General features: G+C 48.3%; 2 protein-coding genes across 3 annotated transcripts; one reads left to right on the top strand and one right to left on the bottom strand.

Moving 5' to 3' along the window:
- Positions 1 to 332: 332 nt before the first annotated feature.
- On the top strand, positions 333 to 7,184 carry nup85 (nucleoporin 85). Its single transcript, XM_035525698.2, has 19 exons — positions 333 to 504; positions 653 to 746; positions 853 to 1,006; positions 1,195 to 1,265; positions 1,381 to 1,424; positions 1,519 to 1,588; positions 2,061 to 2,182; positions 2,302 to 2,436; positions 2,747 to 2,869; positions 2,971 to 3,102; positions 3,602 to 3,708; positions 3,787 to 3,870; positions 4,314 to 4,379; positions 4,497 to 4,648; positions 4,982 to 5,099; positions 5,211 to 5,311; positions 6,055 to 6,206; positions 6,633 to 6,728; positions 6,955 to 7,184. Exons 1-19 carry the CDS (start codon positions 472 to 474, stop codon positions 7,051 to 7,053), a joined length of 1,953 nt encoding a protein of 650 aa, XP_035381591.1. The 5' UTR covers positions 333 to 471; the 3' UTR covers positions 7,054 to 7,184.
- A 253-nt stretch (positions 7,185 to 7,437) lies between these two features.
- Positions 7,438 to 21,389, bottom strand: gga3b (golgi associated, gamma adaptin ear containing, ARF binding protein 3b). Of its 2 annotated transcripts, none has more exons than XM_035525672.2 (17): positions 21,070 to 21,389; positions 20,428 to 20,512; positions 20,218 to 20,293; positions 20,034 to 20,132; positions 19,773 to 19,896; positions 18,907 to 19,010; positions 18,424 to 18,504; positions 17,726 to 17,863; positions 17,272 to 17,353; positions 16,137 to 16,253; positions 15,601 to 15,858; positions 15,326 to 15,399; positions 15,054 to 15,214; positions 13,125 to 13,399; positions 12,478 to 12,647; positions 9,363 to 9,473; positions 7,438 to 9,272 (listed from the first exon to the last, which is right to left on the bottom strand). In XM_035525672.2, exons 1-17 carry the CDS (start codon positions 21,107 to 21,109, stop codon positions 9,162 to 9,164), a joined length of 2,106 nt encoding a protein of 701 aa, XP_035381565.1. In that variant the 5' UTR covers positions 21,110 to 21,389; the 3' UTR covers positions 7,438 to 9,161. The 2 variants fall into 2 exon arrangements, with proteins under 2 accessions (XP_035381565.1, XP_081572724.1); XM_081716598.1 differs by having other exon boundaries at positions 20,218 to 20,286; positions 21,070 to 21,123.
- Positions 21,390 to 24,976: the final 3,587 nt, after the last annotated feature.

The following is a 24,976-nucleotide window of genomic DNA, read 5'->3' as shown; positions in this document are numbered from 1 at the left end:
TGATGAGGCCAGTTTCTTTATGGCTGTATAACAGACCGCACCAGGCCTTGCAGCATGGGAGTGCCGTTGACATACGAATTGTTCGTAGATTCTTACAGTTTTTGTTCAGAATCACACCTTTAATATGCGTTTAGATCGATGTAGAGGAAACATTTTTGAACTGGATATATGCTCATGACTAGGTGGTTGTAACTAACTCAGTTAGGAAACGAACAAAAAACAACATATTGTATTATGTTGTCGTAAACTGTCTATAAACCACCAAAGCATAAGAATTTGTGTTATTTTGCCGTCACATTTCGCACAGGCACTCTGGGGAAGCGCCTCACTGCGTCATCACAGCGGTCCTTCCTGTGAGTGTTTGAGGCGCTGAAGTCTTGAACTAATGCTAATGCTAATGCTACTCCGAGCACAGCAGGGCTCCTCACCTAGCGAAGTGTTCTGGTTTTAGCTCTGACTTAGTTTTCTAAAATGGAGGAGGTGGACGTGGAGCCGACCACCACGGTAAGCGTTTAGCTGCAGGTCGCTTAGCTGGCGATGGCTAACGCTAGCCTTAGCTAACTATCCGACTTAGCTGAGCTGAGCTGCCGCCACAGCAGGATAGAAACACACCGCAGCCTAAAGGGGAGTTTGTGTTTGTGTTTGTTTACAGTTAATTCCCGGCGTGGGACTGAAGCAGAAACATCTGGGGTTCGAGTGGGGTCCGGGAGATATCCTGGTCTACGAGACAAACTTCAGACCAGCAGGTGAGCGCGCGCGTGTTCTGGTGTGGACGCTGTAGTGGTCAGACTAAGAGTCTGCGTGGTGTCCACACCTTCTCACACACACACACACACACGTACGTTCCTACAGGTGCAGGGTCTGGCTGTCCCTCTGTCCACGTGGTGAGGAAAGATGAGGACATCTACTCTCCCATCCTGCGCAAGCTCTTCAACGAGTCGCATCACATCTTTGTCGGCCTGCAGAACATCACAGAGGACGTTCCCAGCAAAAACAAGAAGCCACAGTAGGAACAATTGCCCTTTACATACAAGCTCCAAAACCACAGTAGGGACAACTGAAAATAGACCCTTTCACCTGAAACCACAGTAAACACAGAAAGCTGTTTACGCACTCAGAAACACACTCTCGTTAGTCCCTGGGTGGGGGTTTCCTTCATGTGGTTTTCCTATTGTTGATCTGATGTTTGTGCAGGTTTGTTAGCATCAGTAAGAACTACAGATCTGTAATCCGAGCCTGTATGGAGGAACTCCAGCACGTTGCAGGTGTGTGTGTAATGCGAGTGGCACCGTAAACGCGGCGCTTGTTTGGTTGTTTTTGTTTGTTTTTTGCATGGTTGCCACGGTCGCCTTACATTCCCAATCCATGTCTTCTCTCCAGTGTCCACTCAGGATGTGACTTTGGTCTGTCAGTACAGCAACCAGGTACTGATTCCCCGGGGCCTTCGTACTGATGGTGACGGTGTACAGTACGTGCTGTGCTCACTTGGTGCTGTTTGTGCTGCGTCTTCATTCTCAGGTCTCCATTCTTCTGGCTACTGAGCTCATTTGGAATCTCTGTGAGGTGCTTTTCATCGATGCTGCCCCAGGTACAATCTTTAGTTTAGTGTTTTGTTTTTTCTTTTTAAAAAATTACCAAGGTTGTACCATGTAGTGTGTGTGTGTGTGTGTAAGAGTGTATTGCTTTGTTGTATGCTTTGATATTTAAAATGCCTAAAGAAAAGAACTGAAAATAAGTGTTCACAGATTTAACAGGAGCACCGTATCTCTTTAGTCTCCTGCACCTGTTCAGGCTTTATTTAACCTTTATTTAACTTCCTATTCAAGGCACACCTGTGCATCCATACCAAGTGGTTACCACAGTAACTCTTTTAAAGGGTTTACATTTCCCATTGAATGTGTGTAAGATCCTGTTGTCGGGCGGCGCGGTGTGTGAAACGGGCCCATCACGTCGGCCATAGCTGTGTGCGTGTAGTGTTGTGTAGTGTTTGCGTAGTGTCATGTCCGGCGGCGCGGTGTGTTTGTGGTGTCATGTCGTGTCTCGTGCCTCTGTCTGTGTAGCTGGCTGTCTGCTGCTTCATCTGCTGGACTGGGTGCGCTTGCACAAGGCAGACGTGGACGAGAAGGCCAAGGAGGTTCTGCAGAGTGACAGCCCCACCAACCACCTCGCTTACTGGGATGTGGTACGAGAGCCCCCTCCAAAAACATTAAAACCTACAACAACAAGGATGTCTCATTTGAAGCTTTTACCACTCTTTCTCCAGTGGCTCATCCCGTCTTGCCTCACGTCGCCTCTGTGTAGGTGATCAGCTTTATCTTGCAGGGCCGCGTGGACGAGGCGCGGCATGTGCTGACCAAGCAGGCGTCCGTGCAGGCCGCCTCCAGAACTCTCTACCAGCTCATGGACACCCTGCTGCACAAGATGCCTGTGTTTAATGTGAGTCAGGCAGTGGGGGGGGTGCTTCAGTTTATGTGCAGTTTATGGGGTGGTTTTCCAGGCAATGATTACATTTATTGATGTGTTGAAATTTAAAATGATTTACCTTTCAGCATTTAATATGGAAATATAGTTCATGTAGTTCTCTGTGGGGGAAATGATCAGAATCAGATCGTAAAGACTTTGATTTAGATTAGAAAGCTGAGCTAAGACTGTGGGTTTGATGATCTGTGGAGGCTAAAGCATCCTGTGTGTGTGTGTGTGTGTGTGTGTGTGTGTGTGTGTGTGTGTGTGTGTGTGTGTGATGCAGCCCAGTGGCACTCAGACTCTCACAGAATTTGATATGAAATGGAGGCACTGGCACGAGGAGTGTGATCGCTGTCTCCAAGACAAATCCTTCGCTAGCAACCCTCACCTAGAGACCATCTGCAAGGTTGAAATGCCTCTGCCCAACTCTGTTCCTGTTGCATTGTGGTAAATGTAGTTGCTTTCTGTCAATCTCTCTGTTCACGCGTGCACTCGCTCCCTGCTCAGATCCTTCTTGGCGACGAGGATGCAATGCTGGAGCACAAGGAACTGCTCGGCACCTGGTACCATTTTCTGGTCAGCAGGCTGCTCTTCTCCCACCCAACAGTCAAACCAGCAGAGCTACACTACTATGCCAAGGTACAGTCAGACACGTGAGCCACGCCGCCACACCAAGGTACACGCAGGCGTGTGAGCCAAGATGTCACACCAAGGTAGTCAGGCGCGTGAGCCACGCTGCCACGCCAAGGTGCAGACAGAAATGCACAGCTACACTGATAGTCAAGACGTGCAGCGCTATTACACTGTAGTACACTTCTACATTACTACAGATGAAGTTACTCTACTGTAGGTACTCCAAGATACAGTTGGACACACATGATGCCACATTAGTAGAGTTGGGTTTAGACAGACACACACGGCTACACTCACAGCAGAAACGCAGGGTTAAAGGACTCCAGTCTAGTACAGTCATGCTGAGCCATGTTACTTCGTCGTGGTTCAGTCAGACACAGTTACATTGTCATGCCTGTATGCAGTCATGCAACGCTATTGTTTTACTTTCTAAGTGTGATTTTACTATTACTGCACCCTAAGGGTTTTTCTCCATCAGGAAAATCTGTGTGTGTGTGTGTTTTAGTCCAGTATGGATATGTTTCTGGATTCGCGCAGTGTCCCAGAGCCTTTAGACAGCATCCTGCTAGCAGCTTTCGAGTTTGACCTTCACCAGGTTATTAAAGACTGCAGGTGAGCTCAGCAACCTTCCCCCTGCCCTCAGCCCCGCCCCCAGCCCTGCCCCCAGTGACGTCTGACTCTCGCCCTCAGCATCGCCCTCAACAACTGGTGGTTCGTGGCCCACCTGACGGATCTCCTGGACCACTGCAAACTCCTGCAGTCTCACAACCTCCAGTAAGGACCGATGGCTCTCTAGCACTTCGCCAACACTCATGGGGGGTTCCGGACATAAGGGGGAACTTTAAGGGGTGGCCCTTGCTCATGAACCAATCACAGTCCTTGTGAAGGAAGCTGATGCTTTTAATTCCAGAGTTCTCTAGATGTTCCAGACCTGTGTACCTGAGGGAGCGAGGCTTAGGGCTCCATACACGGTGGAAGACTTCCTTGGGTTTTCCAAAACCAAAGTCTTAAAGCCAGTGTTGGAGGTCACTTCAGTCGAGGGGATGGGATGAATCTGAATCGCACATCACATTTAGATAAAAATTAATGAACTACATGGATGGATGTTTGCTTATTGTAATTCTAAGTAGCTCTGACCACTTAATCCAAGGTCTCACTCTGGGATTTCTAAAGGCGGGTCTGGGAGTAAATGCCCTGATTGGTTGTGTTGTGTGCAGTTTCGGCTCAAACCTGAGGGAGTTCCTGGTGCTGGAGTACGCGTCTGGCCTGGTCTCCCATCACAGGTGAGAGCACCGACCTCATGCCCAGCTATCAGCTCCAGTCTGCACCAGTATGGTTCCTAGTGGTCATGATAAACCATACACTAAACATTCGTATGTGTGTGTGCGCGCACGCTTCAGTCTGTGGCAGCTGGCAGTGGACTACTTTGACCACTGCCCTGAATTTGGCCGTGTGTATCTGGAGCTGCAACTCGAGAGGGTTCCGCTGGAGACTGAACGCAAGGCGCTGAAGGTGTTGAGGATCTGTGAGCAGAGACATATGACAGAGCAAGGTAACCACGGGCGCGCGCGCACCACACACACACCCACCTGACCCATCAGCCAGGAGAGTAAGATGTTGGGATGTGTGTGGGTACATTGAGATGTGATGTAATATAAATAATGTAACGTGTGTGTCATAATTATTTATGTGCAGCAGCTCATTGATGCTTGGAACAATAAACATTTATAGTGTAGTGATGTCATGGTACTAGACTGATGGGAGTGAGCATGTGTAATAACAGGGAGGGTAAGGGTGCTTTTTGATGTGTGTGTGTGTGTGTGTGTGTGTGTGTGTGTGTGTGTGTGTGTGTGTGTGTGTGTGTGTGTGTGTGTGTGTGTCACAGTGCGCAGTATCTGTAAGATCATGGCTAAGAGGGCTCTGAGTAATAACCGGCTGGGTTCCGCTCTGTCCTGGAGTATCAGAGCTAAAGACGCAGGGTTTGCCACCCTCATCTCCGAGAGGTGAGTGTGTCAGCCTGCACCCTACCCCACCCATACAGGCCAGCCTGCACACATACTGCCTCTGTCCCAGCGCTGAGCAGAGCCTGGTTTAAATGTATGTCGTTTGCTCAGGTTCCTGCAGGACTACTGCACAAGGGGCTCATTCTCTGACCTGGACCTGATCGACAACCTCGGACCTGCCATGCTCCTGAGTGACAGACTCACGTTCTTAGGTTGGGTGTGGGTGTGTGTGGGTGTGGGTGTGTGTGGGTGGGTGTGTGTAGCCTTGGCTTCATCAGGACAGACCTGATGCATGTGCTACCACATGATATGACCCCATTTACCAACAACACACCATGATCAGAGCTCTCACACAAACAACCAGTCACGTCTCAGAAGAGGCTAAAGAAATCCACCTATAATCAAACTGGAGGGCAGTAATTCTGCCCCTGCCAAGAACACAACATGAAATGTTGAGTGCACAAAATGACACTGATACATACACACACAAGAGAGTGGTCTTGAGTAGCATTAACATTACTGATATTGCAAACATTGTGTAATTCTTATGGTCTTTTTAAGCCTTCAGGTGTAATGTGTTTAGTGTTTTGGTTTTTTTTGTGGTTGGACATTGGCACTATAATGTCCAAGTTCTTTAATGGCAGTTGGGGGATTTAAATCATTATGCTAATGAGTCCCATTTAGCATGATGCTATTGGCTTTCTATTGCACATTATGCTAATATGCCCCCATTTTGTGTTATGATGTTGGTTCAGTATTCAGCCTTAAGCTAATAGATCCCCATTATGGTATCACATCCTCAGTGTAGCGTTTAGCAGCTTATGCGCCGTACACTAAAAAAAAATGCAAATCAATTGTAAACTACACCAAATTATGGAGATACAACAAATTGGACAACGGAATACATTTCCAAATGTCCTTGAACCCTGCCTTAAGAGAGTCTGTGTGTGTGTAGGGAAGTACAGAGAGTTTCACAGGCTCTATGGAGAGAACAAATTCACAGAGGCTGGTAAGCTCCTGCTGTCTCTGATGACAGCGAAGATCGCCCCACGAAGCTTCTGGATGACCCTGCTCACAGACGCACTGCCTCTGCTAGAGCAAAAGGAGGTACACATTTACACACACACACACACACACACTCTGAGGTAATTACGGATGACTGCAGTGTGGTGAGGTCATGACCTGCTGTAATTGACTCCATTATCTACAGATGTCTTTTAAAATCTGACAGGATACAGTGTACTATAATTTAAGGACATGCACGCGCACACGCACAGCCACTACTAGAGCAGAAAGATGTGCTCACACATACGCAGCTAACAAATGCACTGCCACTACTGGAGCAGAAAAGGGTGCGCGCACACACACACACACACACACACACTGCAGCCACAGACAGAGAATTCCTCTTATCAGAAGAATATGAAATGATCTGGTACTGAAACAGTTACTGAAAGGCCTGTTTTCAGTCTAGTGATCCAGATGTATTTACATATGTAAACTGCGCTTGCGTGTGTGTGCGTGTATGTGTAGGTTATCTTTTCGGCCGATCAGACCCATGAACTCATGTTCTGTCTGGAGGAGCTGACATCAGACAACACTGAGCCTAAGCCGGAACCTCCTGCACTGGTAAGCACTTCAGATCCCAGGGGCCTCACGCTGCGCGAGACACGGCTGGTGTGGGGCCCGTGTGGGGCGTTTCCCCTTCACGCTGCGTGAGATGCGGCAGTGTGGGGCCCTGTAGCAGTCAGTCGGGTTTCCGTCGGTGGAGGAGACCCACAGTCGTGCAGGTAGCGGAGCACAGGGCTGAGAATGGTGGAGTATAAAGAGCTGTGTGTTTGTGTGTGTCTTTCAGGGTGAAGATGTGGAGACCGCCAAGCTGGAGCTTCTGCGGCTGGCGCTGGCGCGGAACCTGGCCATGGCCATCGTGAAGGAGGGGACAGTGGAGGCCTGAACCCCACAAACTCATTCTCCGGTTACGTTCATTCATACCAAGCCTTTCTACAGTTCACTGTACATAAAACCTTCTTAAGTGGATTTAAAATGTTTGTAATTTGAAATTAAATTTGTTTTTTTCAAAAACGAGTTATTCTTTCATGAGTAATGAAGCATTCTTCATGGAACCATTCAGACATTTATTCTTCTCTGGAGAAGCAATAAACTAATTTAGGTTTCGTTCCCGTATTCTGAAGACCTGGTGTGGATTAACTTGGCTTTATATAAATGTTTAAAATTAGTTTGAGAGAGAATCTCAACCACATCCAACTATATAAAAACTCATATTGCGGACAGATCCAAAACTGTAGAGCAGACTTAATAAAACCAGCCAGCACTGTGATCTGTTCTAAAAGACATCCTTTAATACTGCATGCGAGTGAACAGACCACACATTACAAGCTCAGGACTCACATAACACGAGCATATACGGCGCACACACATACATGTTATATACACGAGGACCCCTCCAGTCTGGATCCTGTGAGGAGGGGCTTGTGTTCACGCCTCACGTTGTCAGCCCTTCTGGAGCGTGAGGACAGGGTCCTTTTTCTGGTGCGTTTCTCACACCTGTACTTCGCAAAGCCACTGCACCATGGGATCTCCTGCGTTCATACGGACCTGTGAGGTCGGTTTGGATAAGGAGTAGAAATCTGACTTGGTAGTTTGTTGGGCATTGTTTTGTTTACATCAACGTTCCAGTTGTCTGTATAAACACTGTAGTTTGTGTCCAGGTTTTCATAGGTTATATATCCACTGAACTTCAGAATCAAAACTAAGATTAAAAATACACAACACAGTCCGTTATGAACCAAAACGTAAAATGCAATGTGACTGCAAGTCAGGTCATCAGACAAGCGTGATGTAAATCCAATCTGATCTTATTCTGTTTGATGGAGTCTGAATTAGACTGCTGTTCATTTAAGAGTCTGATCCCTCTTCCTCTGGTGCATGGCGCATGCAACACGTCTGTGATGATAAATGTTAAGTCGTGTCAGAGAGCTAGCAGCCAACGTACACCTAATTGTCAAACCATTCTGTACAAGTCTGTAAACTCTGACTACTGTACTTCAAAGCCTCATCAAAACGCATTAGGCTGTTTGGCCAAAGTATTCTTTCATTTCCTCTATCTTGTTAAACCACTTATTAACATTCTGTACTGCCCAAGACAACATCTGTGGGTCTAAACGATAGAAGCCTGTAACTGTAAACGCAGGGAACGTTCATCATGAAAGCTCAACTTTCCAGGGGAGGACATACAGCCCGAGAGCGTCACACTCAAACTCGTTCCTGCACCGACAAAAAAATAGTTCCTATAATAAAACAAACATATATTGCACTGTACATTAATAAATATAAAACAGTCCATTAAAATGAACCCTAAATCTTAAATGACATGAGGTGAAAACGTAACACCACCTGCTTTGATTCGCACTGAAGGCAGACCATGGAGAGGGACCTATATTCCAGTTATAGGCATCCCGTCCGTGAGACGGTCCCTTCCTCTCTAGACGAGGACCACCAACAGTGTTCGTCTCGGGGGCAGGAACACCTGTAGCGGGTGAGTCACTCTCCGTGACCTGGTTTTGTTCTACAAAGCGGCTCACTCTCAGATGGCTAACAGTGAACGCTTGTCTTCAGTAGTCATGAGATCACGGAGTGGAGACAGAGGAGCTGGAGTCAGGTGTACGTCTACCGCAGTGAGTCCGTGTCGGTGATGTGCAGGTAATCTCTCTCTGTGCGGAGACCCTGTGTCATTGATAATCAAGTAATCTCTCTCTGTGCGGAGACTCCATGTCGAGGTGCAGGTAATCTCTAATCCCACTGAGTTTGTACATGGTGGGAGATTACAGGCTTTGGATTAATGCGTTACCTCTTTAGTTCAATGTTAATACTTATAATGCGAGTCACAGAGTAAATAAAACAGCAACTTATACACAAATAAACCCAGGAGGTTTTACAGTTAACTGAGAGACAGTGCAAGATTGGTACAGGGATGAGCGCACCATAACTCTGGTGGAGTGTGTGTGTGTGTGTGTGTGTGTGTGTGGTGCTGGAAGCTTGGATCTAGAGGGCTCCCCATGTCTCTACTGGAGGGAACTGGACTACCTCTCCAACCTCACAGTATGGCCTCTCCCCGAGCACAAACATCAGCTTATAACGCAAACGGACCTTCTCCTGAAACACACACACACATGCACAGTCAACTGCTTGTGAGGATCTCTGAATGACATAATAAATGCATCTGTGTGTGTGTGTGTGTGTCACCTTCAGGGGGTTGGCCAGCAGCATGACCTGTGTAATGGAGGACGGAGGAAGGACAGGGTTAAACGGGGCAAGCTCTGATCCTGACGGAGACTGAAGCTTCACCTTCATAGACTGAGAGACCCAAAGGACAAAGGAAAGAAGCGGTAAGAAGTGTGTTTGTTCCATATGTGTCTGCACAGCGACACAAGAACGAGACACTGTGTGTGTGCGCGTGTTGATGTGTAACTGGCCGTGCCTCTAATGTGTTTGTTCCGTATGTGTCTGCACAGCGACACAAGAACGAGACACTGTGTGTGCGCGCGTGTTGATGTGTAACTGGCCGTGCCTCTAATGTGTTTGTTCCATATGTGTCTGCACAGCGACACAAGAACGAGACACTGTGTGTGCGCGCGTGTTGATGTGTAACTGGCCGTGCCTCTAATGTGTTTGTTCCATATGTGTCTGCACAGCGACACAAGAACGAGACACTGTGTGTGCGCGCGTGTTGATGTGTAACTGGCCGTGCCTCTAATGTGTTTGTTCCGTATGTGTCTGCACAGCGACACAAGAACGAGACACTGTGTGTGCGCGCGTGTTGATGTGTAACTGGCCGTGCCTCTAATGTGTTTGTTCCGTATGTGTCTGCACAGCGACACAAGAACGAGACACTGTGTGTGCGCGCGTGTTGATGTGTAACTGGCCGTGCCTCTAATGTGTTTGTTCCATATGTGTCTGCACAGCGACACAAGAACGAGACACTGTGTGTGCGCGCGTGTTGATGTGTAACTGGCTGTGCCTCTAATGTGTTTGTTCCGTATGTGTCTGCACAGCGACACAAGAACGAGACACTGTGTGTGCGCGCGTGTTGATGTGTAACTGGCCGTGCCTCTAATGTGTTTGTTCCGTATGTGTCTGCACAGCGACACAAGAACGAGACACTGTGTGTGCGCGCGTGTTGATGTGTAACTGGCCGTGCCTCTAATGTGTTTGTTCCGTATGTGTCTGCACAGCGACACAAGAACGAGACACTGTGTGTGCGCGCGTGTTGATGTGTAACTGGCCGTGCCTCTAATGTGTTTGTTCCGTATGTGTCTGCACAGCGACACAAGAACGAGACACTGTGTGTGCGCGCGTGTTGATGTGTAACTGGCCGTGCCTCTAATGTGTTTGTTCCGTATGTGTCTGCACAGCGACACAAGAACGAGACACTGTGTGTGCGCGCGTGTTGATGTGTAACTGGCCGTGCCTCTAATGTGTTTGTTCCGTATGTGTCTGCACAGCGACACAAGAACGAGACACTGTGTGTGCGCGCGTGTTGATGTGTAACTGGCCGTGCCTCTAATGTGTTTGTTCCGTATGTGTCTGCACAGCGACACAAGAACGAGACACTGTGTGTGCGCGCGTGTTGATGTGTAACTGGCCGTGCCTCTAATGTGTTTGTTCCGTATGTGTCTGCACAGCGACACAAGAACGAGACACTGTGTGTGCGCGCGTGTTGATGTGTAACTGGCCGTGCCTCTAATGTGTTTGTTCCGTATGTGTCTGCACAGCGACACAAGAACGAGACACTGTGTGTGCGCGCGTGTTGATGTGTAACTGGCCGTGCCTCTAATGTGTTTGTTCCGTATGTGTCTGCACAGCGACACAAGAACGAGACACTGTGTGTGCGCGCGTGTTGATGTGTAACTGGCCGTGCCTCTAATGTGTTTGTTCCGTATGTGTCTGCACAGCGACACAAGAACGAGACACTGTGTGTGCGCGCGTGTTGATGTGTAACTGGCCGTGCCTCTAATGTGTTTGTTCCGTATGTGTCTGCACAGCGACACAAGAACGAGACACTGTGTGTGCGCGCGTGTTGATGTGTAACTGGCCGTGCCTCTAATGTGTTTGTTCCGTATGTGTCTGCACAGCGACACAAGAACGAGACACTGTGTGTGCGCGCGTGTTGATGTGTAACTGGCCGTGCCTCTAATGTGTTTGTTCCGTATGTGTCTGCACAGCGACACAAGAACGAGACACTGTGTGTGCGCGCGTGTTGATGTGTAACTGGCCGTGCCTCTAATGTGTTTGTTCCGTATGTGTCTGCACAGCGACACAAGAACGAGACACTGTGTGTGCGCGCGTGTTGATGTGTAACTGGCCGTGCCTCTAATGTGTTTGTTCCGTATGTGTCTGCACAGCGACACAAGAACGAGACACTGTGTGTGCGCGCGTGTTGATGTGTAACTGGCCGTGCCTCTAATGTGTTTGTTCCGTATGTGTCTGCACAGCGACACAAGAACGAGACACTGTGTGTGCGCGCGTGTTGATGTGTAACTGGCCGTGCCTCTAATGTGTTTGTTCCGTATGTGTCTGCACAGCGACACAAGAACGAGACACTGTGTGTGCGCGCGTGTTGATGTGTAACTGGCCGTGCCTCTAATGTGTTTGTTCCGTATGTGTCTGCACAGCGACACAAGAACGAGACACTGTGTGTGCGCGCGTGTTGATGTGTAACTGGCCGTGCCTCTAATGTGTTTGTTCCGTATGTGTCTGCACAGCGACACAAGAACGAGACACTGTGTGTGCGCGCGTGTTGATGTGTAACTGGCCGTGCCTCTCTCCCTAGTGTGTGTGTGTTTCTGTGTAGTGTGTGTGTCTAGTGTGTATAGGTGTGTGTAGTGTGTGTGTATATAGTGTGTAGGAGGGTGTATAGTGTGTAGTGTAGTGTGTATTGTGTGTGTGTGTATAGTGTGTGTGTAGTGTGTGTGTATAGTGTGTGTGTGTATATATACTGTGTATAGTGTGTAGGTGCGTGTATAGTGTGTAGTGTAGTGTGTATTGTGTGTGTGTGTATAGTGTGTGTAGTGTGTGTGTATAGTGTGTGTGTGTATATATACTGTGTATAGTGTGTAGGTGCGTGTATAGTGTGCGTGGTGTGTAAAGTGTGTATACTGTGTGAGTGTAGTGTGTATAGTGTGTGTGTATATAGTGTATGTGTGTATAGTGTGTTTGTAGTGTGTTTATTGTGTGTGTGTGTATAGTGTGTAGGTGTGTGTATAGTGTGTGTTTATAGTGTGTATAGTGTGTGTGTGTGTGTGTGTGGTGTGTTTGTAGTGTGTTTAGTGTGTGTGTGTGTGTATAGTGTGTGTATCACCTTTGGCACGGCTGCCTGCAGCACTACGTTCTGCACAGACAGAGCCGCTGTGTTGACCACGGACACCACAATGACCAGGACGTCGGGTCTCCCGGGGGGACAGTCGGTGGCGAAGTGCAGCAGCATGCGGACGCCGTCCTTGTCGTATGCTGTCACGGGCAGCGCCTTGCCTGAGGGAGACCAGCTCAGCCTCACTTTTCATCACATACCCTGCCCCACGGCGCCCCCTACTGTCCTGGAGTACAAACTCCACCTGCTCAGGTTCATTCCTCTCCTGTTCTGCACCCTGGGAGGTCACGCGCGCATTCTACTCATTTAAGATAAAATAACACTTTATTGATCTGGAAGGGAAAACCCTAATCATCGAGACACAGTGTGCGCAGTCCGTTCAGTGGCGTGCAGCCACAGCACTCCGCGGTGTCGGGTCTCCACGGACTTACCCAGGTGAGTTTCAGCTGGGAGCTTAACACCTGTGATGGGGTTCGGTCCCCGCACTCCCCTGGGTTTAGCGCCCGACCTGTGCCAGCACACCCGATGTACTCTCACAGTGTAGTGGAACGTGCAGGACTAACACTCTGGTGCGTTAGGAGGTGGGGTAGACGCGGCGGACCCTGAGACCACACCCACGGAACCGGCGGCACACTCACTGGTCTTGATGGAGTCCATCGGGACGTAGACGCCGGCCAGGGACTGCTCGAGTCCTCGTGCGGGGCTTCCCTGCAGGGAGTGCAGGGGCGAGCGTGCTGGGCGGAACAGCGGGCTGCCCGGGGCGGACTGGCCCATCTGGGCGACCCGCGGGAGGACAGGTGAGCCGGACGGTGCCAAGCTGAGGAAGGGGTTGGAGGAGGAGAGTGAAGCAGGCGTGGACATCACAGCAGCGCCCAAGAAACCCAAACCTCTGTCGGCAGGGACAGCACTCTGACTGCAGGAGACAGACACGGAGAAGAACAGACGCAAACACAGACAGATACAGCGAGGAACAGATGTAGACACAGACAGAGACAGGCACAAATACAGACGAGCAGACACAGACAGAGCAGAACAGACACAGACAGAGAGGAACAGATACAGACAGAGACACAGACAGAGACAGAGAAGAACAGCTCAGGATATTTCAACACTGTGGGATGACAAACACAAACTGTCTGTTGTTTTGTTTGTTTGTGCACACACACGAGCAATAGCCGAGTGTGGGAGCTGGTTCTGTCCGCTAGGAGGTAACTGTACCGTAAAATAATAAAAATGATGTTTAAAAATAATGTTTCTCCAAGGTTTACTGGACAACCGGAATTCCAATGAAAGTACTATGTGGTCTAGAGTCAGGACTAATCTATGTGGTCTAGGGTCAGGACTAGTCTATGTGGTCTAGAGAGGACTAGTCTATGTGGTCTAGGGTCAGGACTAGTCTAGGTGGTCTAGAGTCAGGACTAGTCTATGTGGTCTAGGGTCAGGACTAGTCTATGTAGTCTAGGGTCAGAACTAGTCTAGGTGGTCTAGAGAGGACTAGTCTATGTGGTCTAGGGTCAGGACTAGTCTAGGTGGTCTAGAGAGGATTAGTCTATGTGGTCTAGAGTCAGGACTAATCTATGTGGTCTAGAGTCAGGACTAATCTATGTGGTCTAGGGCCAGGATTAGTCTATGTAGTCTAGGGTCAGAACTAGTCTAGGTGGTCTAGAGAGGACTAGTCTATGTGGTCTAGAGAGGACTAGTTTATGTTGTCTAGGGTCAGGACTAGTCTAGGTGGTCTAGGGTCAGGACTAGTCTAGGTGGTCTAGAGAGGACTAGTCTAGGTGGTCTAGGGTCAGCACTAGTCTATGTGGTCTAGGTTCAGGACTAGTCTACGTGGTCTAGAGTCAGGACTAGTCTATGTGGTCTAGGGTCAAGACTAGTCTATGTAGTCTAGGGTCAGGACTAGTCTATGTGGTCTAGGGTCAGGACTAGTCTAGGTGATCTAGAGAGGACTAGTCTATGTGGTCTAGAGTCAGGACTAATCTATGTGGTCTAGGGTCAGGACTAGTCTATGTAGTCTAGGGTCAGAACTAGTCTAGGTGGTCTAGAGAGGACTAGTCTAGGTGGTCTAGAGAGGACTAGTCTATGTGGTCTAGAGAGGACTAGTCTAGGTGGTCTAGGGTCAGCACTAGTCTATGTGGTCTAGGGTCAGGACTAGTCTATGTGGTCTAGAGAGGACTAGTCTATGTGGTCTAGAGTCAGGACTAGTCTATGTGGTCTAGAGTCAGGACTAGTCTATGTGGTCTAGAGAGGACTAACCTATGTGGTCTAGGGTCAGGACTAGTCTATGTGGTCTAGGGTCAGGACTAGTCTTGGCAAGGGAAACCAGGCCACGATGACAGTGTTTTTTTTGGTCCAGGTGATTTGATTTCAACTCTTTTTAGACAGTCCAGGACGATCTGAACCACAACTACCCCAGTCCAGGAAAATCTGAACTACAACTACCCCAGTCCAGGAAAATCTGAACTACAACTACCCCAGTCCAGCCCAGGACAACAAGGCCAAATCAACAACAAGGAGTAACAAATGATCACAAAACGCAGGACTAGGAGCAGGGGCTCACTGACCTCGTTATATCTTTGAAATTCAGCACGGAGAGGTCAAGCAGCCCCGGGCTGGCTGTGGAGGAGGGCGTGGGCCGGGCAGGGAGGATGGAGGCATGCGCTGGAGGAAAGGTGGAGTTGGGTCCCCCTGCAGTGGTGAACATGTCCATCCCAGGATCAGGGGCCTGGCAGAGAGACAGGAGAGACAAAATCAGGACACTGGCAGAACCGCGCACCACTCCCAAAAAGCTCTTCTCTGATTGGTTCTATGGGGTTTTGGGGGCAGGGTGCGGCACCTGTAAGGATGTCCACTGGGTGGACAGCTCTCTCAGCCGGGGTCTGCTCGGCACCGGGGGAGGCTCAGTCAAACCTGCCGTTACACACACGACTGAGAAACGCGCGCGCGTGTGTGTGTGTGTGTGTGTGTGTGTGTGTGTGTGTCTGTCTGTGTGAACAAGCATGTTGAACAAATATTTAAGTACATCATCATAACATTTTAAACCAGGTATGACAATACCTACAACTAAAATACAAAAAGACATTAAAAAAATAAACACCACTACTTATTTACCTAAAGACAAAAGCTCATCATCAAGCAGAGAGAGAGATGCTGATTGGTCAGAGGCTTTATGATTGGGGCTGCTGGTTTGACTGGCATGACCTCCATGGCTGCTACCCAATCGACGAGGAGGAGGTGGGAGCACTGGAATAGTGGCGGCCAGCGGATTGGTCGAGGAGACACTGCAGGCTTGAGAGGGCAAGACTGTCTGAGGGGGAGAGGGTTCATCCAAGCCAGCCAGATCAATCAATGTGCCTGTTGTTTCACATCCTGAGCGAAGGAGAAACGAAAGAGAGAGAGAGAGCGAGAGCGAGAGAGAGAGACGGGGTGTGATAGTATCAAGAGAAAGAGAGACAGAGAGACAGATGGTGATAAACAGATCAGAACATCTTTGCAGATGTTGTGAAGGTTAAAGGGCAGGTTTTAGACTTAAAAACACTTCTTCTTGGCTGCTGTGTATGTGTGTGTGTGTGTGTGTGTGTGTGTGTGTGTGTGTGTGTGTGTGTGTGTGTGTGTGTGTGTGTGTGTGTGTGTGTGCGTGAGTTCACCTTCCTCAGGAGCTGGCCCGGGTTCCTCACTCTGCTCTCCATCAGTCTCTCCCTGCACGATCCTTCTATACAAACTGATGACTCTCGCCAGGTCGTCATTGGCTTGCAGGATGTCCCCTAACACCAAAACACACCATGTTACACACCATCCCCTAACACCAAAACACACCATGTTACACACCATCCCCTAACACCAAAACACACCATGTTACACACCATCCCCTAACACCAAAACACACCATGTTACACACCATCCCCTAACACCAAAACACACCATGTTACACACCATCCCCTAACACCAAAACACACCACGTTACACACCATCCCCTAACACCAAAATACACCACATTACACACCATCCCCTAACACCAAAACACACCACATTACACACCATCCCCTAACACCAAAACACACCATGTTACACACCACGTTACACACCATCCCCTAACACCAAAACACACCACGTTACACACCATCCCCTAACACCAAAACACACCACGTCACACACATCCCCTAACACCAAAACACACATTACCCACCATCCCCTAACACCAAAATACACCACATTACATACCATCCCCTAACACCAAAACACACCATGTTACACACCACGTTACACACCATCCCCTAACACTAAAACACACCACGTCACACACATCCCCTAACACCAAAACACACCACATTACCCATCATCCCCTAACACCAAAACACACCATGTTACACACCAACCTAATACCAAAACACACGTTACACACCATCCCCTAACACCAAAACACACCGCGTTACACACCACGTTATGCACGTTATGCACATTACACACCATCCAAACAATGTAACAGCATGTTACGTACCACCCAATCACAGCACATTACACACCATCCGAACAACGTAACAGCACGTTACACACCATCCGAACAACGTAACAGCACGTTACACATCATCCAAACTACAACACTCCACTGATACTAATCACTCCTGTTTCTCTCTTTAAAGGGGGTTCAAGTTGCCACGATTTAAAGGATTAGGTTATGATGCCTGATAGCTTATGTGATCAATTCTCATCAGGAAGTGGTCATGTAATATAGATACTGTGATCACACACACACACACACGCGCACAGTGTTAGCCGTATTACCTAAACTAGTGTCATTGTCTTCTGTCTCGGTGGCCAGTTTGAAAGCTGTACGCCTCAGCTTGTCACAGCGCTCGTACAGTTCCTACAATCAGGAAGAGAGCTGTGTTAACTGTCATCAGGACAAAAGAGGAACTCAAACCATGGGCTCCGAGCTGCTGAGTGGGGCGTGATCTGGACACTGTCAGGCGACAGAGGACAACTGCCGCGATGAGAGACTCGTGTTTGAATGAGATGTGCATTACAGCAGGTTTGAACAATAATCAGGGGTCGAAGGTCGCGCCAATGAGAGCGCCGCACTCCGAAAGCCTCCTGACATGTACACAGATCCTTCCCACTGACCAGAGAAAGGGCCCCACTCAAACCCTAACCCGGAGACAACACCACATTCACCACACACGCCACACTCAGGGGCGGAGAACGCCTGGTGGAATGGCACGCTACCGCTCCGTCTCACCTTGATGAGCTCACGGTCAGCGTCTGATGACCCGTCTTTGTCGTAGTGGCTCAGCATCTCGCGCAGCAGCTTCACGTTGTTGTTTACTTCCTCCAGCGTGTTCATGCGCTTGGTCCGCTTCTGCACCCGGGCGTCATCCTGCACAAACACGGGCCAATCACGGGCCGATCACGGGCCCGAGTCGGTAACAGGGACCGCCCCAGGCTTCAATCCTGAAAGCTTTCGGCATGTCAATCAAACTCTTGCATGTTCCCTGTTCCACCATACCTGACCGAACTAAACTTAGGCGTTTGAGAGCGCGTACACCACTACACTGTGGGGCTACAATGCCCCTCACACCACTCCGAGCCCATTTCCCCAAAAACACTCCAGATAAACGCAGGAAGGATGACTAATGATCCTTACACTCTCCACCAACATCAAATGCATGGATGATCGAACTTCTCTATGCTAAACTCCCAACATGCATATATAGGAGATTCTATAATTAAATGATAACCCCTATCGACCCCTAAGTGCTCCTCGGTCACCGGTGTGGTGTGCGGCTGCCTGGACTCCAGCACGGTTTTCTGACTGTCCTGCTCAAACATGCCTTGCTCATCAGCAGGAGTGTTAAAACAGGTCCAGCACCAACCATGTGCTGGACACTGGTCCTGGATCAGAGGAGGCCAGGCGGACTACACTCGGACTACACCCACCTCCTTCACCATGTTCTTGATTAGTCTGTTGGCCTCCTGCAGGTCTTCAGGGTTCTTACTTCGCAGGAGCTCTGCCAACAGCTACACACACACACACACACACACACATGCATGCACACACACTTTTATTTAAGTCTACAATTTAAAATACACATTTAAAATCCTATGAAATGCATGAATTGTCCTGAAGGTGTGACCATGTGACCATGTGAGTAACGGGAACAGCACAGTCCTGTAGAAAACCCTGACAGACAGATGAAGCACCTTTTCCTCCAGATCTGAGTCCAGTTAACGCAGATATGGGAGAGAATTTTGTAAGTTGTTTCGCTTTCACTTTTGGGTTCTCGGGAACATGCAAACCCCTAACGACCAGTCTGTGTACACAACCCTGAAGGCCAAATACAATCCACTGAAACACAATCACTGGCAGAGCCTGGAGTTGACCTTTGCGCTGGTGTGGTTCCGCTGACCTCACATACTCACCTTGCCCATATCCTCGTTGTCAAACACGGGGTTTTTGGGTCGAGAAGGTGGGGATGGGATCAGAGCCTTGTCTGCGGTCAGCTCAGGGTCTGATGAGATGAGTCCTTCGGGGAGAACGAAAAACCATGATGTGAACATCTGGAGAACACATTCCTAACACTAGCGTAAAGGTGATAGTCACGCTGTCGACCGCAGTGTAACCTGATCTCATCGGACGCACCGACCACAGCAAAAACGCATGGCGCTGTCGAGGTCAAACGCGACAGTACGCAAAAGCGCTCTGAGGGCGTGGCGTTTGGGCAGTGCTGGGTACCGACTACCGGGCAACAGCACCGTCAGGACGAGCGGAGCAACGGTAAGAAAGGACCTCCTCTGTCTGCAGGAGGCGGTCCCAGCCAAAACACACAGGTCATCCCTTACAGCGACTCAGACTCCAAACTAGGGTGGCACAAGACGGAAAAACAATACACTCGCCACTATAGCGCTGCCTATTCCAACAGGCCTCGCAGTGTGTTCAAAACACATGGGGGGCGCTCTATCTGCGCCACACTTAAAAGACCTGTCTGCATTACATTGGTAGACAGGATGGAGATGTTACTGAACATGTAAATACTGTGATTCATCAAAACACCCACAGAGAGCTGGGATTGGCCAAAACCAACCTATGTGCAATCAGATACTGTGCTCATTTGCATATGACAGCCTTCAACAATGCTTAGGGCCAATAGTGCAGTAATAAATAATAAAGCAAGGTATTAAACAAGATGAATAAGAGTATGGATGAGCGAACATAAGGGTAAATGGGAGTGAGAGTGAGAGTGAGTGAGTGAGTGAGTGAGTGAGGGTGAGGATGTGCTCTCAGTCACCTTGCCTCTTCAGGGTTTGGTAGGCGTCACTTATTTTGGCCTCGTTAGGAAAAGCTACAGTCCAGCTGTAGAGCATTTCAATAATCTTAGTCTTCACCTTCTCTGAGACACTGTCTCCCATGTACTGACATATCCACAGAGAGAGAGAGAGAGAGAGAGAGAGAGAGAGAGAGAGAGAGAGAGAGAGAGAGAGAGAGATGAGTTAGTACTAGACAGAGCAGATGGGGTGTGTGTCTAAGCTGTCGTTAAAGATGGCCTTACCTTGGGTGAAAGGACTTTGATGAGTTCATTTAAAAACCTGTATTTGGCTACTTCGTTATGAAACCTTCTCCCACAGTTTTTCATGCATGCCTCCAGCACCTGTGAGAGAGGAGGAATCTTTAACGATAGCGTGTGCTGGGGTAAACGTGCGCTCACGGATGCGGCGTCCAGCGTTAGCACTCACAGTTAACGCCTGCATTGACTCCCACTCCTGCGGCGACTGGATTTTGTGCACAAGCAGACGAACAGCTATCTGAGGACTTATAAACAAGAGTCACTTTAACGTTAAAAACGGCACAACAAAGCCCAAATAAACGACAGGAATCTAGACAACTAGAATCACAATGCTATATCTTTACTACAGATGAACAATAAGGTCACTACTGATGCTCACCCTTCTAGTTCCTTGTTAATCTGGTCACAAAAGCCAATGATATATTCCCAGTCTTCCTGTCGGTTCGTGGGGTGGGTGGCTTTGTCTGGGAAGGAGTGTCATATTATGGACAAATATTATTTTAAAACAGCAGGACTCTTAATGATTAAACTACATGCGGTGTGACAGGCGCCACGCGCGCGCGTGCGTGCGTTCATTCATTCATTCATTCATTCATTCACTCGCACTCTCTCCGCTTGACGATTTTATTAAACCCAAATCAGACAGCTACAAATAAATCCCACACAGCTGTCATATTTGAATGCTCTTCAGAAGTAACTGTTTTGTAGATTGTGGGGTCTTCTTGCCATCACCCACTGGAAGCGCAAATCGGCACAGATCACACCAGCGAACATACTGAACCAGTCCCATTTGGTACTGGACCCAGCCTGATCTGCAGAGCTTCACCAGTCGGAGGAGACGGCGTCTAAATCTCTGCTGATGAACAGCGCAGTGGTTATGGTCAACGCACCGACCCCAGACCAGTGTCTGCCTTGGCGGTGCCGGGGAAACGCTCCCAGACAGAGATCACACTCAGCAGAGAGCTTACACACACACACTGTTCCTTACATTAAATAAACGCGAGTGTCGGCACACACTTACTGAGCCAGGACTCCAGCGACTCCGCTTCCTGGTACGCCATACTGGTTCATCGCGTGATCCCAATTTAGACAGGCTGCGTCCGAAAACCGCAACTTCCGCGAAAAGGCTGCGTCCGAAAAGCGCAGCTTCCCCGCAGAGCTGAGCGACTGCGCCGATGGCGAAAGCACTGGCGCGCATTTACCCAAGCGCATTAATCTTCCATATCTTTAGATTACAGCACTGATAAAATACTTCAAATATTACTAGATAATAAAAATAGGATTTCATAGATTTTTCAGACACAGACTACTAGGCAGCAGTTATGGCTATTACTATATTACTATTACTGTTATTATTATTAATCAGGAGTCTCTAATAAGCACATATGTGGTGGTCCGTGACGCTGAGGTTGACAATTGTTGCTGTGTGACTGAAAGGTAATCATCATCATCATCATCATCATCATCATCATCATCATCATCATCATCAGTGAATAAAGTATATGCAAATTAATTTATTTCACTTTATCCCTTTGTTATACTGAGCTGAGACAAAGCAGTGTTTTATGATGTGAGTTAGGAATGCGGGAATGCAGGAATGCATCTTACTGAAACATGACTTTTTATTACAACAATTTACTACGGAAGGTCTTGCTTCAGGGTGTAGTTACGCATATCTGCCTATAGGAGGAGTAAATGCCGAAGGATTTGCCCGTTTGGAAATAACGTGTTTCTTTTTTTAAGGCTTATAAAACACCTTAGGGTATAATAACACTCTGGTGATCAGTTTTTGTCTGTATTATATCTATATTATTATTGCTTTGAATATAATAATAAAGAGAAGATCAGCATTCACAAGGTTTTTCCACACCGAATGTCAGTGACTGAGAAAGAGAGACCAGCACACAGAATGGCAGTGATTGAGAAAGAGAGACCAGCACACAGAATGGCAGTGACTGAGAATGAGAGACCAGCACATAGAATGGCAGTGACTGAGAATAAGAGACCAGCACACAGAAAGGCAGTGATTGCAAAAGAGAGACCAGCACAAAGAATGGCAGTGACTGAGAAAGAGAGACCCACACACTTATGGCAGTGACTGAGAATGAGAGACCAGCACACAGAATGGCAGTGATTACAAAAGAGAGACCAGCACATAAAATGGCCGTGACTGAGAATGAGAGACCAGCACACAGAATGGCAGTGACTGAGAAAGAGAGACCAGCACATGGAATGGCAGTGACTGAGAATGAGAGACCAGCACACAGAATGGCAGTGACTGAGAATGAGAGACCAGCACACAGAAGGGCAGTGATTGCAAAAGAGAGACCAGCACACAGAATGCCAACAACACAACACCTGGGCACCTCTTGATCTTTAGGTATTGACCTTAAGGTATATTATTTAGTAGCTACTGTGAAATATTTAGCTATTATGTTATTTTATTAATTTCTCATTTGTTCCTGCTAGGATCCTCTGAGATCAATAAGTGAGTATTATTATCAGGTGAATGTAAACACCCCCTCATGCCCCCACCCCAATACAGAGCGAGTGTTCCAGAGGTGTCTGTGTTCTGTTGTAAATAGTTGATTTGTGTGAGTGTGTGTATATGTTTGGTTTAGTTTAGTCATGTCTTTTTCTTTTAATTAGCATGTTTCAGATGTGTCTGCTGCCCACCTGGAGGTGTGTCTGCTGCTTGCTACCCCTTCCCAGTTTCCCCCTGGGGTTGTTTCCTGCTCAGCTGGTATTTGCTGTGTGTGGGTCCTGAGGAAGGCTTGGCTGGGGCAATAAAGCAGTTTTCCTTTGGCAGGAAGAGACTGGACACACCAGCAACATTCATGTGGAACCAGTCTGCCACAGTTTAAATGTGGGGCAGTTTTTCCTGGGGCACAAAAAAAACAGGCCAAAAATTCAGGGCCAGTGGCCCGTGTCAGTGCACGTGTGTGTGTGTCGTCACGGATGCAGCTCGGCCCGTGTCAGTGAGTCGTCATCACCGCAACACTGGCTTGGATACTGGAAGCACTCGGTATTACCAGATGCCGAGACACATTTGACTGCTGTCACGACAACACCACTTTTGGCTGGGACATATTTCCCTTTCAGCAGTAGGGTGACTGCGCATACCTTTATCACGTCGCAGCCTAGGCAGCCAGTCTACACCCCACACTAAAGGAGAAAAACAGAAATAGTCATCAGTCTATCCAGAATGGAGACAGAAGCCCTCCTGCTGACGGCAGCCGCTTGCACACCCGGAGCCTTACGGGAAGGTGACGTAGTGACTTGAGCATAGCTGCAGGTGCTCTGGGTGTGATGTGTGGTTCATTCTCTGAAATGCTTGAGCACCAGAGGAGTACCTCCCTGAAAAGGTGAAAGGGTAAAGTTCAAATTCAAACGGGGCTTGCACTAAAACAAAATGGTCATAAATAATTGTTTGTGTGTGTGTGTGTTAATATTTGAGTGTTTTGACCAACCCTTCTGAACCCCCCATTTCATATTCCCATCAGATAGCAGATAACAGGTCACCCACTTTAAATGAGCACTAGGCCACTCAGTATGTCTGGAGGTGTCTGAACAGTGTGTGGAGCAGCGTACCGGCGTCCTGTTTTAACCATCTCTTTCCACAGGTCGTGCGGGCTGACCACACCGCCATCTGGTTGAAGGGCTGCTCTCAGGGTGCAGCACACTCCAGTATAATGACCCCAGCCTCCTCTAAGGTCACGCAAGGCCAGATCGGCGACACGATTGCCTCACTGAACGACCAGAACTAGAACCAACGTCTTCTCCAGCCCTGCTGAAGGAAAAACCACGTCAGTTGAGCAGGTACGGTAGCAGGTCTTATTCTTTGCTGTCGTTCAGGAGTGTTCTTTTCAGGGAGCGACTCAGAGTGAGGTGGTTATATACAGCTGGATGTGAAGCATGCGTCCTGCACAAGACAGCCATGGATTGGCTCTTGGGTCCTTCTTCTCTGACAGAAAAATGAGAAAATGGGGTGACGTTTCAGTCTGTATACAACAGCCACAGAGGCACCGAGGGTGCTAAACTTGCACTCCCCGATGGCACAGCTGGTCACCTTCAACAGCCTGGACATTAGGTCATGGTACGTTTTATAGGTCTTTGTTCAGTTTTTAATACTGTTCAGGTGCACCTTTTTTTGCAGTCTCATGTAGCCCTCCAGAACCTCCACACACTACAGTTCCCAGAATCCTCTAGGGAGCTCCCTGGAGTATTCATCTTTAAGAATGTGTTTTACCCCCTGTGCCACTGGTTTTTTGACATTTATATGGTTTTAGAAGGTTTCTTTTATCTTGGTACAGTTGTCCATAACTGCCGAGTTATGCACAATTGTGAACTGTGATTTTATTTCTAAGATTATTTTGTTTAGAAGAGAGTCCTGCAGTGGTTCCACGTCAGTAGAGGCCTAGCCAGGACCTGGTGCAAAGCCCTCTGCGTTACAACATCAGGGGCCGGTTTGGGATTTGGAACTGTAACGGGAATGGAAGGATTATGGGAAGAGTGAAAGTGGGTGGAAAGTTAATTGGAAGTAGAGGGATTTATACAGGGACTGCACTCAGAAGAGAGTGTGGAAAACAGGGGGGGGTCCACAGCATCATCAGTCCGAGCATCTGACTGGTCACCCAGGGCTGCACAGAATGTGTTCAGGTCAGTGGTAACCATCCCTTCTTAACGCGTGCGAATGGTTCAATATTGTTTATGTATGTTTTTACTCCCGTAAAGTAACCAAATGCAAATTTCCACATTGTGGACAATAAACGCAATCTAATCTAATACAATCTAATCTAAGCATTGGTCATGCCCCTTCCTGTCTTCACAGAGAAGATCAACAGTGAGAATAAACAGTGGCAGATGTTACTGGAGACGAAAACCTCCGTGCCGTTGGAGCTCCGCCTACCCAATACCGTCCAGAACTG

Source organism: Electrophorus electricus, chromosome 6 (genome assembly GCF_041902795.1).
Source record: "Electrophorus electricus isolate QZ-2024a chromosome 6, ASM4190279v1, whole genome shotgun sequence".
Classification (NCBI taxonomy): Eukaryota; Metazoa; Chordata; class Actinopteri; order Gymnotiformes; family Gymnotidae; genus Electrophorus; species Electrophorus electricus.
The sequence above is the reverse complement of the archived record's forward strand: the minus strand, read 5'-3'. Positions and strand labels throughout refer to the sequence as shown.

Bases quoted from the DNA above. Each gene is read 5' to 3' on its own strand.
- nup85 (XM_035525698.2), top strand. From the start codon at position 472: ATGGAGGAGGTGGACGTGGAGCCGACCACCACG. The intron at 2,437-2,746 runs GTGAGTCAGGCA...TGTGTGATGCAG, and splicing joins ACAAGATGCCTGTGTTTAAT to CCCAGTGGCACTCAGACTCT. The intron at 5,312-6,054 runs GTTGGGTGTGGG...GTGTGTGTGTAG, and splicing joins TGACAGACTCACGTTCTTAG to GGAAGTACAGAGAGTTTCAC.
- gga3b (XM_035525672.2), bottom strand. From the start codon at position 21,109: ATGGCGTACCAGGAAGCGGAGTCGCTGGAGTCCTGGCTCA. The intron at 17,864-18,423 runs GTGGGTGTAGTC...GTGTTTGTGCAG, and splicing joins TCAAGAACATGGTGAAGGAG to GATGACGCCCGGGTGCAGAA. The intron at 9,273-9,362 runs GTGACACACACA...TGTGTGTTTCAG, and splicing joins TGCTGGCCAACCCCCTGAAG to GAGAAGGTCCGTTTGCGTTA.